Raw genomic sequence first — 18,404 nt, forward strand, 5'->3', positions numbered from 1 at the left:
GTAAAGTAAATGGAAACCATAAGATAGATAGATAGATAGATAGATAGATAGATAGATAGATAGATAGATAGATAGATCTGTATGAATATGTGTATATATATATATATATAGTAATACAATTTTACAAAATAATTTATATAGATAAGTTAGAAATTAAATTGTTAGTCTTGTTATATAAACAAACTTCCTGAATATCCATTAATACCATTTTTTTTTTCTAAGTAAAGCTATTTGTTGAAGCCATGTCTCTTCTTTGAACAATACAAATTACCTGAATGTTAGCTGGAAATGTCTCAGCAGCTTGTCTAGAACGAAGGAGATGAGGGACAATCTTTAACTTCACTCTGGTACTGACCGGGTCTCTTTTCAGCTCTGGCTTTAGAACTGCTCCCTGGGGAAAAAAAACATATTTGATTATATAAGGCATCTCAAAATTATTTGTTGAGTTTAAAAAATTGCTTTTATATTTTTAAATGGAAAAAAAGAAATAACATTCTGTAGCACATGAAAATTGTATGATATTCAAGTATCAAAATTCACAATTTTATTGAAACACAACCATGTCCATTCAGTTATATACTACCTATTGCTTCTTTTCATGTTTCAGAGTTGAGTTGCTATAGCCTCAGGGCTATAATGCCTACAAAGCCCACAACAATTGCAGAAAAAGTTTGTGAATCCCTCATCTAGATAATGTGTCTTTATTATTTATACATGTACATTGAAAACACCAGATATTTTAAAATCACTTTTTGGGAGTTTAATTCACATAGATAAACATGGATTAAAACTAGCATTTCATAAAGCATGGATTTAGTTTAAAACTAAGTAGGGGAAAAATACAATGTTTGTTATACTAATATGACACTAAATCAGCGCAACTTACCTCTTTTGTCTTCAGTGGTATATCCCCGAGGTATACCTTGTACATCTTATTAATGATGGCAGGATTATTCCAGTCAATTAAACTATGGGAGGTTTCAAAAGAGATGGTTAAAATTACTTTTGTTCCCATTTCCATGATTTAAAAAAATAATAACCCTAATATTTGTCATCAGAGAAAAATGTCAGAAACACACAAATAGAATGAATAACTGACACTATGGAAGAGAAGAAATGAAGGGGACTACTATCAAAGTCAGCTCTAAAAACTACAAATCATTCATTCCAGTTCTTCCATTTTGATTCAACAGATTACTGTAGCCAATGTCCAACTTGGCACCACGGGGGTGGGAGGTGGGAGAGACTGAACCAAGTTTCTTCTACACAGGTGGGTCAGGGCCAATACTATGGAGCAGGCTGGCAGAGCAGACATATACTACACTTGTACTAAAGTCTCTGGAGTAGTGGTTGATGCTTCTGTTTAACCATTCATGATTTGAAAACAATAACAACAAAAATAGTTTTATGCTTCAAATAGTCACACCATAGGAAACCTATAACCTATTGTATTTCTCCAATATTGTTATTTGATTCCTGGTGTCATGCAATTCATTACCTAGCCTAATAGTTTCAATTTCTAAATCTGACAATTTACAATGCCATTTGTCACAGAGACTCATTCCTATTTGAGATATAGAAAAAAGGGTGAGTTGGGATACAGTACCTATCACCATCACAATGGGACTCATTCACTCATTTTGTAAACCTAATAATAATAAAATCTTTAATTTGATTGCTGAAGTTCTCACATATTATCTCCTCTCTGACTCTGAACACTGGTTCTGCTTTCCACTTAAGTGGTGTTTGTGTGAAAACCATTTAGTTATGCTACTCAATTGCATTTTTGATCCATCTCTTCCATCATACCTAATCAATCTGCCTCGTCTTTGGCTATCCACAATCCCACCATTCTCAAGGGCATATTACATTTCAAATTTAGTACTATTCACCTACATCTTTTATCAGCTTTTTGATGCTAATTAATCAATTTCTACCATTATTTCCCTTTTATAAAATTTTCAGGTTTTGAAAAATTCAGCAAAACAAAAAAAATAGTTTAGGAAAGCAAACTAAATACCTAGTTGTGATTAAACCAGAGAAAAATTTTTTCACTGTTTCTTTTATTTTGCTGTACTAATCTTTGTAAGGTTTACTTTTGTGACTATGTATTTGTTATAAAATGTCCAGAAATACAGAAAACAAATTTTCTTTCAAACTGAACTATATTGTTATTTCTTTTCAACATGACAACCATTGACTTTGTTGTATCTTTTTCCAGACTCTTAACAGGTTGACAGTACAGCTGGGGGGGGTGGGGTAGAAAAAGAACAGAAACAATATTTGTAAAGATACTTTGAGCTTTTTTTTCTTTCACCTATGTGTTTTCCTCACAAATGTTTTATCTCTCACTGTAATTTTATGATATACACATTTTTATCCTAAACAAAATTAATTTATATACCTAAGAATTACATTTGTATTTTCAACAATCAAATCTACAACATGGTATATAGAGTGGGGCCAGTTCAAACTTAATGAAATGTCGTGAATGAAGAATGTTTTAGCACTCCAAAACTAAATCTCTTAAATGGGTATCAGAACTATTCCAAGTTATAAGCAATAAATAAACTTGAGAATTCAAAGAATGTTAGAAAAAGATGTAGTCCAATTTTCTCACTCTAGTCTGGCAAGGTTAAGCTTGGCTCTCAGATTCAATCAATAAAAGACATGGACAAAAATAAGATAGTAACTACCACTCCTCTATGTCTCTCTCTTTAAACTGCGGGTCAAGATGGGATCACATTACCAAATATGGGGTCATAACAAATTTTGAGCAATAAAGTTTCTAAACATGGAACAACCAAAAATTCACTCAAAATCAAATGTAATGAATCCAGTGTTTCTGGTAGTAATGACTCATGCTGCACCATGCAGCATCCCTGCAGCCTTTTCTTTGAATGTTCAACATACAGATATTGCTGTGTACATGTCAGTCTACACAACACAAACACTGAATGAAACCCCTTGCCTCATATTAAAGACCAGCATACGATATAAATTTTACTGTTCTTATTTTACATTCCATCTCTCATAGAAAATGACTGAAATACAGAAAATAAAACTTCTATTAGTGTCCTACCATCATTCCTCAGTATGCAAAATCAAATCAGTCTATCTTTGAATAATATCATGTTAGAATATTTGATTAAAACTTGTTAAGTTGGTGACTTAAGTTAAACTTTAAAAAAAATTATTAACATGGGTTTTGGTTTAGGATTAGGACAGACTTTCTAATAATTTCTAAATGTCTTAAAATTACTTCTTCCATTTTGTACTGAATATTTATGTAAAGCAGTGTTCCCTGCAGTAACCATTGTAAAATCAAAATTGTAATCAACCCTGAAGCAGGTTAAAGTTGCTCTGTCTTAAGGTAATTCAGCCAAGACTTTGTTGTTTGTATAAAAATGAACAAGCACATCATAAATGCCCTTCCCGGAGAGTGAGATCAACAACTAACTTCTCCATGGAGTCCTCAACTAATGCCTGTTGAAAACAGGAGCAAACACCCATACATAAACACTGAGTCAAACTAGAACCCAGAAGCAGATGGAGAGGACAAGACCATGTGGTAGAAGTACATAGAGACAGCTTACCTGAACAAGGAGGAGCTAAGGGCCACTAGAATGATAGCTGGGAAGCCAACAGGGGTCTGACTCGGACCCCCCTGAATATGGGTCTCAGCCAGAAGGTCTGAGCAGTCTAAGAGACCTCAGACAGTGGAGCCAGGATGTATCCCTGGTGCACAAAAGGACTTTGCAAACATATCCCCCATGGAGGGATAACTGCCTTATTCTAGAGATAGGAGAGAAGCCCTAGTCCCTACTTCACAGGACCTGTCAGATCTACATGACCCCAACTGGATGGCATTCCCCTACATATTGTATTGTGGTGGGGGGTTGGGAGGGGAGGGTGTTTAGAGTGCATGGGAGAGGGTAGAGAGGGCAAAAGGGAGGGAAGGAGGGAGGGAGGGCTTGGGGGGAGGGAGGGAGGGAGGGAGGGAGAGGGAACTGGGATCGACATGTAAAATAATAATAATAAAAAAAAAAAAAAAAAAAAAAAAAGCTTTGACTCCAAAATTTAAGTTGAAGAACAAGTTACTGGGGAAAAGTATTTCTATTTTTGTTTCCACAGAAAATAAAAAGATGTGGATTCCTTCCAGACTAATGTGGTTTGATCACACCAGACCGCCTGAAACAGAGTACAAGCTGATCCTACATTCCAAACAGCTGGACAAAACAGCCCTACAGACTACAGCTAGGATATCTGAATCTTCTTCGAATCCCCCAAGACAGCGCCCCTTACCAGCAGGAAGTAGTTTGGAAAGAACGACGCCCAAATTCCCAAATATTGTGTATAAATGTTTGTTTTCATTTAATTGGACTTTGTTATATAAAATTAAATAAAAAATACTCTATATGCATAAAAAAAAATAAAACTAGAACTTTGCATTGTCAGTTTTAGCTTTAAAAATACTGATTTTATTTTGAAACTCCTTTTAGGGAAACATAAAACTGCTGTGTGACTCAGTTTATCTAAATAACTTATGCTTCCAAATTTAGCAAAAACAATGATGGATTCCCTTCTGCATCATAAAATATGAGCATCTCAACTTTTGGTTAGTATATACACTGTATGGCTGTGATCTTAAATTTTAGCACTTTGATTTAACTACAAACATTAACAATGTAATAGAAGCACAAATAAATTGTAACTTTCTGAATTTAAACATTTAAAAACTGTCTTATAAAACAATGAAACATCCTGTAATTTGTTTTTGTAATATCAAATTTAAGCACCCTTTATGTCTTTAAACCCATTATGACCTGAGTGACTGTTAAATTTATGTTAATTTCCAGTGTTACTAATTGTAACAGTTTAACTGGTTTCAATTTTTAACAGCATTAGACATAAAACAGTATTAATGTCATCTACATTAAAAGGACATCTGATTTTCTGATAATCTGAATTTAATGACCAGTGCTCAGAGATAAATATTGAGATGAGGGCTATTAGCATTGGAGAGCAAAAATGTTTAAACCATTTTTGTTTTAGCTCTACTCTTGCAATAAACAGGTTTCTAACAGGAAACACAGATAGAACTTTTTGACAAGTACATATATTTTTCTTGAGAGAAATAAATGGAACTTTTAAACAGTTAAAAAAAAATGAACAAGCACATTCATTTTATTAATAGAAAAATGAAAAATTATTATGCATAGCAAACATTATTTTAAAATAAGTTTATGATTTATTACCAGCAAATATCTGATTTGCTAATCTATTAATACATTAAATACCCGCATCACATTAAAAAAAAATCCTTGAACAAAAAGGATCATGAAAAAACAAAAACAAAAACAAAAAAAAAAAGAATCATGAAAAGAAGTTTAAGAAGTCCTGCTATATACCATCTCATATGCCCACCAGTGGTAAGTTACTCACAGTCACCACCATTACCCACCCAAAGTTTTCAACGGGAAAACAAGCCCATCAAGTTCATTTCCTTTTTTTTTTTTTTAATTATACCTCCTTACACTGGTCTTCTTGGAGGGAGCAAAGTAAAATAATACATTTATAAAAGTTTTATGACATTTTCCATATTCCTCTATGTGGGTGATATATTGCTTACAATCTAATAAATCCACTAGGGATCAAAATGCAAAGCTAGCCACAGCCATAGAGCCAGGCAGTAGTGATGATACACACCTTTAATCCCAGCAGCCATACTAGCTAGACAAAGAGGCCAGGAAGTGGTGACACACACCTTTAATCCTAGGACTCAGGAGACAGGAGTGAATTCAAGGCTAACTAGGGTTACACTGAAGTGAATGAGTCTAAAAGATAAATAGTTCACACAAAGGAGTTCTCAGTACTTGGGATCCCATGCCTTTAATCCCAGAGGTATATAAAATAGGAGCAGGACATTCAGTATTCAGTCTCAGAAATTTATTCTCCAGCCATGTGGAGGAGAGCATAGTAATATAGGATTGCAGTATGAGGTTTAGTGAAGAGCACTGCACCCTAAGGATTTATGAAGACAGGATCATCTTTTTCGGTCTGAGGTAGAGGTAACAGTTACTGGTTTGGTTGTTTTGCTTTTCTGATCTTCAACTTGAGCCCAATATCTGTCTCTGGGTTTATATTATTCATGTTACACCTCTGTTTTGTAACATGTTATTTTAACAAAATATATTCATTCAACCTTCTGCACATGGTACCAAACACCTGTAATCCTCAGTAGGCACAGGCAGAGGGGCAGGGAAACTAAGGGCAGTCTAAGCTATATAAAAAGACCACCTCAAAATTCATAAATCTATTACAAAACCTCATGATATGAATTTTAAATATACAGACAGGATCTCACTATTAGCAAAAGCTAACTCTGAACTTATAATCTTCTTACTCCTTTCTCCCAAGTGCTGAGATTATAAATATGAGCCACTAATGTCTAGCTTGATTTTGTTTTTTAACCAAATAGATTCATTTTTAAATTATTCTTCAATCTATATACTTATTTAAAATTTTATAATTAGATTATATCATTTTGTACCCCATTTTATTTACTATTATTTGAGGAGCACTTTCCATATTGCTATATCATTCTTTAAATTTTGAAAGAAACACAATAGTCTGTACAGTAATTTGTCCCTATTGTGGAAAATTTAATTTGTTTTCATTTTTCAATAACTATAGGACATAATATAGCAAGTAAAGTTGTATCATTTGTAAATGTATTTTTCTTCTTTTGAATATTAGATGATAAATTCCTAGACTTAATGTGTATAAATATTTTTTTCATGATTCACTATAGCACTTCTGCAGACTTAAATGGATTTACCAGCAGCTATATACATGTACTGAATCATAGGTACAAACTGGTAGTTCACTGTTCATTTTCCATTGATTCTGATTTCATACAATTTATACTCTTTGTATCTCTTTTCAATTGTTTTATTCAGCAATTTTTTCCATAAACTTAGTTTCTACTATAGTAACTACAATATATATATATACATCCATTATTAAAAGTGATCTCAATTGGTTTAAGACAGAAGAATTAAAAAAATAATTACTTCTCTAATATTTTTAATATTAACTTTTAGTTTATTTGCCTAGCCAAAAGTTTTGTTTCTTATGATGGCATTCCTAACCTACTTCAGCTTAGAAATGCATTTTCAAATAGCTTTTTTCCTCTAACACAAAATTTTGTACTCAGGTAAACTTTACTTACAAATTAAGTATGTGTCTTAGTTTCCTAAGCTGAATACCTCATTCCATAAAACCCTGCAAAGCTTTAGGAATTCTGGCCTTTCAATTTTGAAAGCTTAACAAGGACTAATTACCTCTGCTTGCTTTTCAATTCCAGGTCTGCTGCTGTTGCCACACTATGGCGTGTATCGCTAGAAGCAATCACCAGGTGGAGAACGGCTTCAAGTTCAGGCACCTGTTCAGCTTCTATAAATTTCACTATGCCCAATTTGCACTGTAGGTAAGTGAAGGGAAAGAGAAAGAATGGTTAGGGAAACAGAGAACACTCACTAAAAGTATTGTTTAACATATCAACATGGTCATAAGCCATGGATTAGTGTAACAGTAGGAGCTCCTACTTAGGTTTATAATGTACCAGACACTATACTAAATCGTAACTACTGATGATTTCATTTAACCCTCACAATCTATGAGGTAGATGTTATTATAGATGTTTTTAGGTGAAAAAACTGAACAAGGTTTAAGCTATTAAAATACACAGTAAGTGATTAAGGCAGGCTTCAAAGATAAGTCTCTGACAACAAAACAATGATAAAAATCTCCCTACTAAGGTTACACGACCTTCCTAGACTGATGAGGACTTAAATCTCCATCTGTAGTTACCAGGTAAAAGGTGATGATGCATTAAGAACAAAGTGCTCTATAAATGTTTATGAGAAAAAGAACATATGAATACCTCATATTCCAGAGTTTTACTCTATTGCTAAGATATACATTCTGGTCCTTTACTTTCTTAAGATACTAAAAACAGAAATTATGATTTCAAACAAACTCTAGTCAATCCGAGACCAATTCTAATCCAACAGTAGTATTTAATCCAACAATCTCAATGAAATACAACAAAGAGTCTAAGAAGAACTTCCTGAAATGTGAAGAGTTATGTATGAATTTCAGTACAAATCATTCTGGGTCAAATACACCTAAAATGCAAAGCTGTATCTTTACTTTAAAAAGCAGTTACATAATAGTTCTCAGATACATAAATTAGGAATGATAAGATATACTATTAAATGAAAAAGAATGCCAATAAAACAGTGCAACTGATCACAAAAAGACCTACATCTCCTCCCTGCTCAACATAACTTTCTTCTAAGAGATACAGTTTGAAAAGGGAAGGAATTATTAACATAAATTGCAAAAGCATCGTTATAGAACACACAATACATGGCAAAAAGAAAAATGTATAAAGGAAAACTGAAAACTACATATTCTCATCAATAAGTTAAAATACATGAACAAATTTTACACAACCAATGAAAAGAACAGGTTTTTTAAAAATCCCCAAAGACTATTTAGTAAAAAGACTATTATGTGACAAGTAAAGATATATCATATAAAAACTGTCCATACAAACATACAGAGAGAGAGAGAATAAGAGAGAGCAAAAGGAGAAAGCGCTAACTAGGAAGTCAGATCTATAGGTGATTTTTAACTTTTTGTTATCCTTAAAGTGATATGGATTGCACTCCGGGTCCTAAGCCTGCCTGCCTGCCTACTAGGCATGGTATCACTGAGCGGTATTGTAGGGCTTGTTTTGTTTTGTTTGAGACAGGGTCTCAAATGAACTATGTTGTAGGCAAGGATGACTTTGAACATCTTGATCCTCCTTGCCATAAAGTCTTAGTTATGGAGTGCCAGGAGTCAATCACCACTTCATGCATGCTGGGTAAGCACTCTTATCGACCAATTTATATATCCAGAACCCTATGATTCTATTCCTGAGTACTTAAACCTTTACCTTTATAACTAGGAAAAAAAAAAAAAAAGTTGAATAATTTGTAAGAAAATGTATTCAAAAATAAGAAGTTTTCATTTTTAAAGCTTAACTATTCATTTTAACATTAGATTATGAAACAGAAAGAAATATATACAGAGACCTTTAAATTCAGCAAATAACTAACTTAAGTCAATAAGTGAACAATAACAATAATTAATACTCTCCAGTATATACAGATTTATGCCTCAGAGAAGACTAGGTTCAAAGTCTAGTAAGAAGTGAAATCCTCATGAATCTCAAAATCTCAGTGTCCTTTTAAAAAAAGGAGCTCAATTTCAAACCTCATTAGTTGCTGTGAGGATTAAATGAGATAATGTACTCAAACTACACAGTATAGAACCTGCCACAGGTCACATTCAATAGAGTAGCTTCTATTCTATTTACCTTCCTCATATACAGTTCAAGGAGGGAAAACAGGCAGTGAACAAGCATTAAGTAAATCTAATCAATTACAACCATCATTGAATATAACACACTTATAATTTTTGAGTAGCAAGAATGCCCCTCTTGCTTCTTTTTCCCTCTCCTGGGAACACTTTTGATCAATGGTCACTTACAATCCCAAAAAGAAAAGGATCAAATCATTGAGACTGCTATGGAGAAATAAAAGGATTGGAAGACTAACCCATGTTGCTTGAATTCCAAAAAAATTACATACTGATTTCTGTTCTTCCCTGAGGTGCCTGATGACAGACACAGGGAGGCACCTTCTCTGTAGAGCACCAGTCATTTTTAAAAGCTGCTCAGAGAACATCTGTGTCCTGTTTAAATCCAGAATAAAATTCTTAATGCCAATTTTTAAAACCCCAAGAAGAAATATAAAAGGGAGTCATGCTTTTCCCCACATTTCACTTGTGAAGTATAGAGGTTCCTCACTTTACACAAAATGTACATTCCTAAAAATTGAATAAATAATGTAAGATAAATTGTAATTTAACTGCATCAAAGGAGCTAAGTAATTATTAAGACCTTAATTAGAAATTGAAATGACAGAAAACTAAATCTGCTCAAATAAAAATGGGTGTGAATAACACTGGAAAGATGTGAGCAATGTTTGAAAGACTAGGATCATTTCCCACTCCTCCCTTTCCCTAGGACTTAACAGAAAACAAGCAGAAGAAAAAAACATGTTGTATTGTTTGCTCCTTTCAAACATATTCTTTAGAGAACCTCAGGAATTACACTGCACATGCTTCCATGAACCTCATAGGGACAAGTGTTCAAGGCCAACTCCCACAATGAGCAAACTGTGTGATACCTGTTCCAACTGTTCAGGTGTCCATGGGTTATCACCAATAACTCGCTTAGCTGCATAAAAGCTCATTCCTGGGGGAGGCTGTGGGATTCCAGAACCTCCCCCACTATTTGAAGACGAACCCTGTGTTGAAGATGAATTTTGGCGACTCTGGGATTCATTTAACACATATCTGGAAAGGAAATAAAAATACGTGCATTTGTATATATGCACATATATTCATAAAACAAGTCAAGTCACATTCTGTCCCTATATAGTAGTATATAAAACAGCAATTCTAAAATTATGGGTAATGACCCCTTTGGGAGTCAAATGACCCTTTCACAGGGGCTGTCTAAACCCACTGAGAAACAGAGATATTTACATTATGCTTCATAACAGCAGCAAAATTACAGCTATGATGTAAAATAATTTTATGCTTGGGGCCACTACAACATGAGGAACTGTATTAAAGGGTCACAGAATTAGGAAGGTTGACAAGCTAGAAGAACAACCAAAATAAAAATTCCAACATAAAGAATCTATCTGTTTGAGACAGGATTGCTCTGTGTAGGGTCTCCTGGAACTTGCTGCACAGACCAGCCTGACCTCAACCTGAGATCCACCTGCCTCTGCCTCCTGAGTGCTGAGATAAAATGTGTGTGCCACCACTGCCCAGCAACGTAAAGAAGCTTAAAGGTACCCTAAGAAAAGGTATCTAGATCCTCAGCAAATTAATCAGAAGAACCTATCACTCAAGGCAGTTATACATGAATTACAACACTTAACAATAGTGAGTACAAAATATCTGTACCATTTCCATATATACATTATTGTCTGATAAATTAGTAAAGACTCACTTCATTTTGACTTATAACTAACAAATACAGACACAAGTTTGTTGACCCCACAAGGCATATGGTCACGGATGTTCTATAATCCAAACAGAGCTTTTATAGTTATTCTCCTTTCTTTGTAACTCACATCAGAAAACTCATTGAAGCCTTTGACAAACTGCCAACATATAAGTACATAACATTATAACAGTTTAAAAAAGTAAAAGGCTCAAAGAAAAAAGGTTGGGGCCAGAAAGATGGCTCAATAGGTAAAGGTACTTATCTATCACACAAGTCTGACAACCTGAGTTTGAGTCCTGAAACCCACTAAAAGTAGAAAAAGAGAACTACTCCACAAAATTGCCCTCTGACCTCCACACATGTCATGCCCATATACACAAATAGTAATAATAAAGTTTTAAAAGTACAAAGTCAGAAAAAAAATAAGAATTTTCTCATTATATATTCAAAGCACTTTGTATATCATTATTGTTAACTTATTTACCTTTAACTTGTAGAGAAAAGATATAAGATCCCTAATGAATTCATTTTGATCCACTTAAAACAAGTATTCGTCACAATCAAAATAAATTTTTGATACAATTATTAGTTAAAAATCCCTTCAACAGTATAATTCCAACCTAACAAATCTGGTTATAATGGATATTGAAACTCTCAGCATAATTAAAGAAAACACTTGGAAGCTGTGGTCATTTGAATGACAATGTCTACATGGGCTCACACTTGGTTCCCAGTTATTGGTTCTTTTCGGGGAGATTATACCGCCATAACCATAGGTGCTCATGGACCCCCCCCCCCAGACTGATAACTGGGAAACCAGCATTATAACAACTCAGTAAGAAGCCCTTGGCAGTCTAGAGGACCTCTGATAGTGGAACCAGGATATATCCCTGGTGCACAAAAGGACTTTGGGAGCACATTCCCCATAGAGGGATACTCTCTTAGCCTAGAGACAAGAGGGAGTCCCTACACCAAAATGACTTGACAGATTTTGCTGATCCCTCCTGGAAGTCCTCATCCTCCCTGTGGAATAGGGGTAGGGATAGGAGGAGGGATGGAATGGGAGGGGGGTCAGAGGGCATGGGAGGGAAGAAGAGGGAACTGGGATCAATATGTAAAATAAGAAAAAATATTAAATAAAAAGTAAAAATAATAATAATAAAAAAAAACAAGTTATGAAACTGGAGGAGCTGAAGAATAGCAAACTGGAAGAGAGCGAATCATACAGCCTGAGCACTCCGGTCTCTGCATTGAGACAGATGAAGTGCAGCTCCATTTGCTTGGCCCTCTATGTACATATGCACTCAAGATCAGGGAAAAGAGGATGATGCAAGTAGCACTTCAGAAAACTATTGCTGGCAACAGGATAAAACCAATAGGCTGGTGGCAGGCCATAATCTGGAAACTAGGCCAAATTCCAAAGATGTGTTTGATAAACACATCTTGAATAAACCAGGCCCCCTAAATGTGGGTGTCAACTGGGGGGGGGGGACTGTACAGTCTATGGGGCCTCTGGCAGTGTAACCTGTATTTATCCCTAGTGCATGAATGGGCTTTGAGAGCCCATTCCCTATGGAGGGATGCTCTCTCAGCCTAGATACGCAGGAGGAGGGCCTAGGTCCTGCCCCAAATGATGTGGCAGATTTTGATGATTCCCCCATGGGAGGCCTCTCCCTCCCTGAGAACTGGATGGGGGAGTGGAATGGGGAGTTGGTAGGGGGCAATGGGAGGACAGCAGGGAGAGGGAACTGTGATTGGTGTGTAAAATAAGTTTTTAATTTAAATAAAAATTAATTTGAAAAGAACACATCTTGACTGGAAGGGACTGACAATCTATTAAGAAAGATGAAGATGTCAACAATGTGATAAAAAACACATTGTAGAATGCAGGTGGTTCTTGGGGGTATGAGAACACAGAAAATAGAGCAAATATATCTACATAGGATAAGAAACGTCAGAGACACAGAGTTGACATCAAGACAGTAAGAAATATTTTCTAAAGTGACTCTGTTGTCAGTTTTTCTGTGGAAAAATATCCTAAAGCGAGAACTAACTAAAATGCCTTAAAGAATAAGATGACAAATATTTGGAGGGGAGTATGAGCCACCTAAATGCATATAATGACTGGCTTCTGAGAAAACACTTGTAAAATGTGCATTAAGATTTATGCTAGAAATCAGGTAGTTCTACAGCATTGTAGAGAAGTTTGAAGACATGATAGGGATAACTAAGCAGTCATAGTGAAGCCCCCTATTCTGTATACTAACTAAAAAACTGAGATAAAAAACAAAGAGGTGGCCGGGCAGTGGTGGTACACACCTTTAATTTCAGGAGGGAGATGCAGGTGAATCTCTGTGAGTTCAAGACCACCCTGGTCTACAGACTGAGTTCCAGAACAGGCTCTGAAGCTACATAGAGACCCTGTCTAGGGGGAAAAACAAACAAACAACAACAACAAAGAGGTGAGAACAAAATTGTAGGCAAGAGTTACATAGGTCCAAAACTAAATGGCAGCAGTGCAAAGAGATTTCAGGACATCAAGGAGAAAGGAAACTATAAAAAGAAAAGCAGGGTGTGATTTCCAAAGGGTACAAGATGCTAGAAGACACAACACAACATTCATTTCATCCTGGGACAGGTGAAGTCTGAAATCACAACAGCAGTTCAACATCTACACAGTCAATATGTAGGAGCTAGACCTTAGCATCTAAGACTGATGCAAATCCTCAGAAATGCATCCATTCACAAGTGAGCTAAATCATTTAAAATAGCTCCAAATTCCCATGTAGTAAACTCAATAAAAAATAACATTGCTTGGTTTCATTTGTCTTTTTTAACTCACCCATAAGGCATCAGAAGGACATCTAGCATAAAGTCCAAAAGCAGCTGCACAGTCTTTGGTTTCTCAGCAAGATTAAAAGGAGAAGCTGATTTTGATGACTCAGCTGGATATTTCATGTGAAAAAGGGTTGGTATTAAAAGATGCATTAAGCTGAAAGAAAAATTATATTTATTGAAGCTTCTTAATAAATCAATTTTAATACATGCAAATGGCAGATAGAAAAAAGAACAATTAATAAAAGTTGTCGATTATATCAGGAGCTATTCATTTTTGGTACCAATTATGTACAATATCCTAATTTAGGTAGAAGTCTTGATTTCCTAATTTCAGCACCCGAAAGGCAGAGACAAGCAGATCTCTATGATTCTGACCAGCCTGGTCTACAAAGCGAGTTCCAGGACAGTCAGGGCAAGAGAGATCCTGTCTCAAAAAAAAAATTAAAAATTTCCAAGTAGTAAGCTGGGCATGGAGGTGCATGCCTTTAATCCCAGTACTCAGGAGGCAAAGGCAGGTGGATTTCTGAGTTAAAGGTCAGCCTGACCTACAGAGCAAGCTCTGGACAGCCAGGACTACACAGAGAAACCCTGTTTAAAAACAAACAAAAAAAAAACTCAAAATATTAAGTGATAATTGGCATTTAGCCAATGCTGTTCATTACTTTAAAAATCTGGGAAATATATATATATAATAGCTTTGATGTTACCAAAAGGTGCTTTATATTAAATTTCAGATAAAAGTTCCATATATCCTTTCAATAAAAATTTAATTGCAATTAATTTTCCTTGTAAACACCTATAGTCATTTGCTCTGAGTTTGTGAAGCCCTAGATTTGATCCCCAACACCATTATCAATAAATTGATCAATCCATTAGTAAGTAAATCAAACTGGAAACATCTTTCTCCTTGACAGGTCTGAGATACAGATCTTTCCACTAAGCCCACATCTAAGTCATTCCACTTTTCCAAAGTCTATATTAACATATTATATTAATAATAATCTATTGCCTCCAAAAATTGCTGAGAAATATTTATCCTTCAGACAGAAATGTTTTGATTAAAACGTTCATTTTAATTATTTAATACAAGCATGATATTTCGTCTACATGTATGTCTGTACACCACAAGGATAACCTAATGTCCAGAGGCCAGAAAACGGTGCTGGATCCTCTAGAACTGAATTAACAAATGGCTGTGAGCCACCATGTGGGTTCTCTGAAAGAGCAGCCAGTGATCTCCAGCACTGAGCCATCTCTCCAAACTCAATGAAAAAGATTTTTTTAACATCACATAAATTAACCACTTAAAAACAAATGACCAAAACTGAAGCAGTTAGTTAGATTTAGAAAAGTGTCATTAGTCATAGACATTTTTCAATGTTTACATCAGGAACTTTCATAATGCTATTAGTAAAATAGTAACAGAAAATTCAACTATCTTTCAGCTAAATGAGCTCAAGTCTTTGAAAGCAAATGACCTATATTTGAAAGAAAGTTAGTTGCTGACTCTTGCAGATAGGAAACAGGTAAATGAGGAAGTCATACCTATCCTGCTGTGGCTGAGGCTTCCCTTCCATGGCAGTAAGAAGTGTAGGGGCCAATTCACATTGTTTTTCCACTGGCAGGCGAGGATAGCCCATCTTAACATAAATTATAGTGAAATTCTAATGCAGTAAGAGAAAAGCAAGTGAGCATGAAAGAAAAAATATGATTACAAGAATGTATAACAAAAAACATCACAAGAATCATCCTCTCCAAAGGTTCATTACAGCTTAATCAAAATACTATGTATTAGGGGAAGAATCCAAGCACTACTTATTCAAACTGTTTTAAAGTAGGCTTTTTATAGTTAACCTAAAGTAGTCATGTGCGCAATTACTATTAATTAGAAGAAGAATTCAACTAAATCTACATTATCATCACATCTCCCAAATTGCTGTATTAATCGTACACACATACTAACAAACCCCAGTTTTCCATTTCCCAAATGCTCAGTGACTGAAACTACAGTTCCTCACTTCAGTGGCAACTCTGCAATGGATGACACATGAGCCAAAGAAGCTGAGTGCTGCACATGTTATCAGCAGCTCTATAACCCATGCAAAATGCACAACTGTAGCAAATCCATGACAAAATCCATATTTACACATAAGATAGAGCTGCTTATCTGAAGGATTCATCACAAAAATGAACAGGCTTCATAAGTAAGGCCTTCTATTTGGCACAGTTATTGGGCCTCAATATTTATATTGGCTTAACAGAAAGATATAATCTGCATGGAACTGTATGCCAAAATTAGCCACAACACATCCAACAGTTTTGTGACTCCTGATAAAGCAATTTAGCAAACATTGCCCCATCATTAAAAATCACAAGAACCAAGAAAAATACTGTCTTCATATAACATCAACATTTCTTACATTTTGTTTTATGAAATGGAATGAAGAAGAATACTTGCCAGTCTCAGGTTTACTCCACTACAGAAAAGAGTATCTTTTGAATACACACAACAAACAGTATTGCTTTATAATGCCTATGTGCTGTAACCCTTCTCTTTATTCAGATTTGTCTCATATACTAAAAATCAAATTACTGTTATTTACATAAACACATTGGACTGAGGATATAGCTCAGCACCATACTTGCCTTACGTACATGCAAATGGCCCTGGGTTTAATCCCCACTACCATAATTTTTTTAATTACACATATTACAGAGTACCATGTTACATTTTAATATATGTATATATTATATAATGTTTCCATTAGGTTAAACATATCCTTAAATATCTATCATTTCATTAAGGCAAAACCTTGAAAAGCCTTTTTCCCCCTAGATTTCTGCAAGTTGTTTTGTTGTTCCTGTGCTTGTTTTCAAGAACATCCCATTATGTTGCTCAGGCTAGCCTTGAATTTCTGAGCTCAAGCAATACTCCTGTCTCTACTTAACAAGTCAATGTGACTGCAGGTCCCACCACCACAATGGGAACCTCTAGCTGTTTAATACAAAGTATCAGCTTGTTACCTAAATTCACATTAACTGGGCAACAGTACAGCAGAAGTTCCTGCTCTCTAACTTTGAACCTAGTAATTAACCTTTTTCCAACATCTGATAACCCCTCTTCTCCTCTTAATTTCAATGGATTAACTTGTTCAGGGTCTATGATTAAATGCCTGACAGTCATTTCTCCAACATTTCTTTACTCAATATAAATTCACATTACCATATTCCTATAATTTTCTTTGAAGCAGCATTACCTATGAATCAGTATTCTGTGAAAAAACAGTATATTTAAAGAAAAAAATGTTTCTGTTACGTATAGTCTAAGAATGAAATTCTAAGCTTACCAATATACATTGATGATATCAATAAACATTAAGAAGACTTAATATAAGTAAAAAAAAAAAAAAAAAAACAAAAAACAAAATAACTCTTACTGTGACAAAGGAAACTGCTGCAGGGTCCTGGTACTGAACCAATAGTGTCTCTACTGGGAGTTGTATTTTGGGTCGGCTTTTTATACGTTTGTTCAGATGGACCAACAGTTCCATTACCTAAGCAAAGACAGAAGAACTGAAGTTAGCAATTATATCTTAAAAATAAATTAATTTCTTACACATTCCTTACTTTAGTAAAAAGTAGCTACTTTAATCCGAGTAGTTGGGAAGCAGAAGCAGAAAGATCTCTGAGTTCAAGACCAGCCTGGTCTACAGAGTGAATTCTAGGACAGGGCTATGCAGAGAAACCTGTCTTAAAAGAAAAAAAAAAAAAATAATAATAATAATAATAATAATAAAATTAAAGTAAAAATAAACCTTCCTCTTTCCCTATTAGTGGAAAAGGAATAAAAGTAGAAATTAACATATCAACAATTCCTTTGGAAAGAAGGGGGAAATATGCAAGTTTATGATAAATGGCCTCAGTCTTACTCCAATATATTATGTACTAGAGAGAAGAAACTCAACTTTTTTTTTTTTAACCTCACCTAAGAAAGACTGAACATTTTAACTATTCTGGAGGGCTGAATCTATGATATATTATTCTTAAATATTCACTAAAGCCTCACAGCTCATTAGTGGAAACCACAGTTTAGGTGACTAAGTATAGTGCTGATATGAATATATTTAGACAAGCCAGTTGAAAGACATATGTGATTATTTTTGTTGGATATGAATCCAAGACTAGAAGTGTTTGGTCATGAGGTTATGTGCATGCCCAGTTTAAGCAGCTATTTCTAAGTAGTTTCAAAAATGATGATGGTAATTTATACTCCTGCCAGTAGTACATGAGGCCTCAAGTTGTTCCACAGAATTGCTAATATCGGATACGGCCAGACATAACTTTGTGCTATTCTAGTAATTCTGAACAAAAAAAAAAGTTAACTATAACAGAATTCTTCTAAGTAACCCTCATTTTCCTTAAAATT

General features: G+C 34.8%; 1 protein-coding gene across 1 annotated transcript in view; it reads right to left on the bottom strand.

The window, feature by feature from the left end:
• Ecpas (Ecm29 proteasome adaptor and scaffold) overlaps positions 1–18,404 on the bottom strand; it is a gene marked incomplete at its 3' end in the record, with an annotated part of 129,567 nt that overhangs the window by 67,233 nt on the left and 43,930 nt on the right. The window contains 7 exon segments of the mRNA XM_051187859.1: positions 272–391; positions 887–968; positions 7,347–7,486; positions 10,308–10,476; positions 13,983–14,132; positions 15,524–15,642; positions 17,416–17,532. Coding sequence (XP_051043816.1) covers positions 272–391; positions 887–968; positions 7,347–7,486; positions 10,308–10,476; positions 13,983–14,132; positions 15,524–15,642; positions 17,416–17,532 — 897 coding nt within the window.

Source organism: Phodopus roborovskii, unplaced genomic scaffold (assembly GCF_943737965.1).
Source record: "Phodopus roborovskii unplaced genomic scaffold, PHOROB, whole genome shotgun sequence".
NCBI lineage: Eukaryota > Metazoa > Chordata > Mammalia > Rodentia > Cricetidae > Phodopus > Phodopus roborovskii.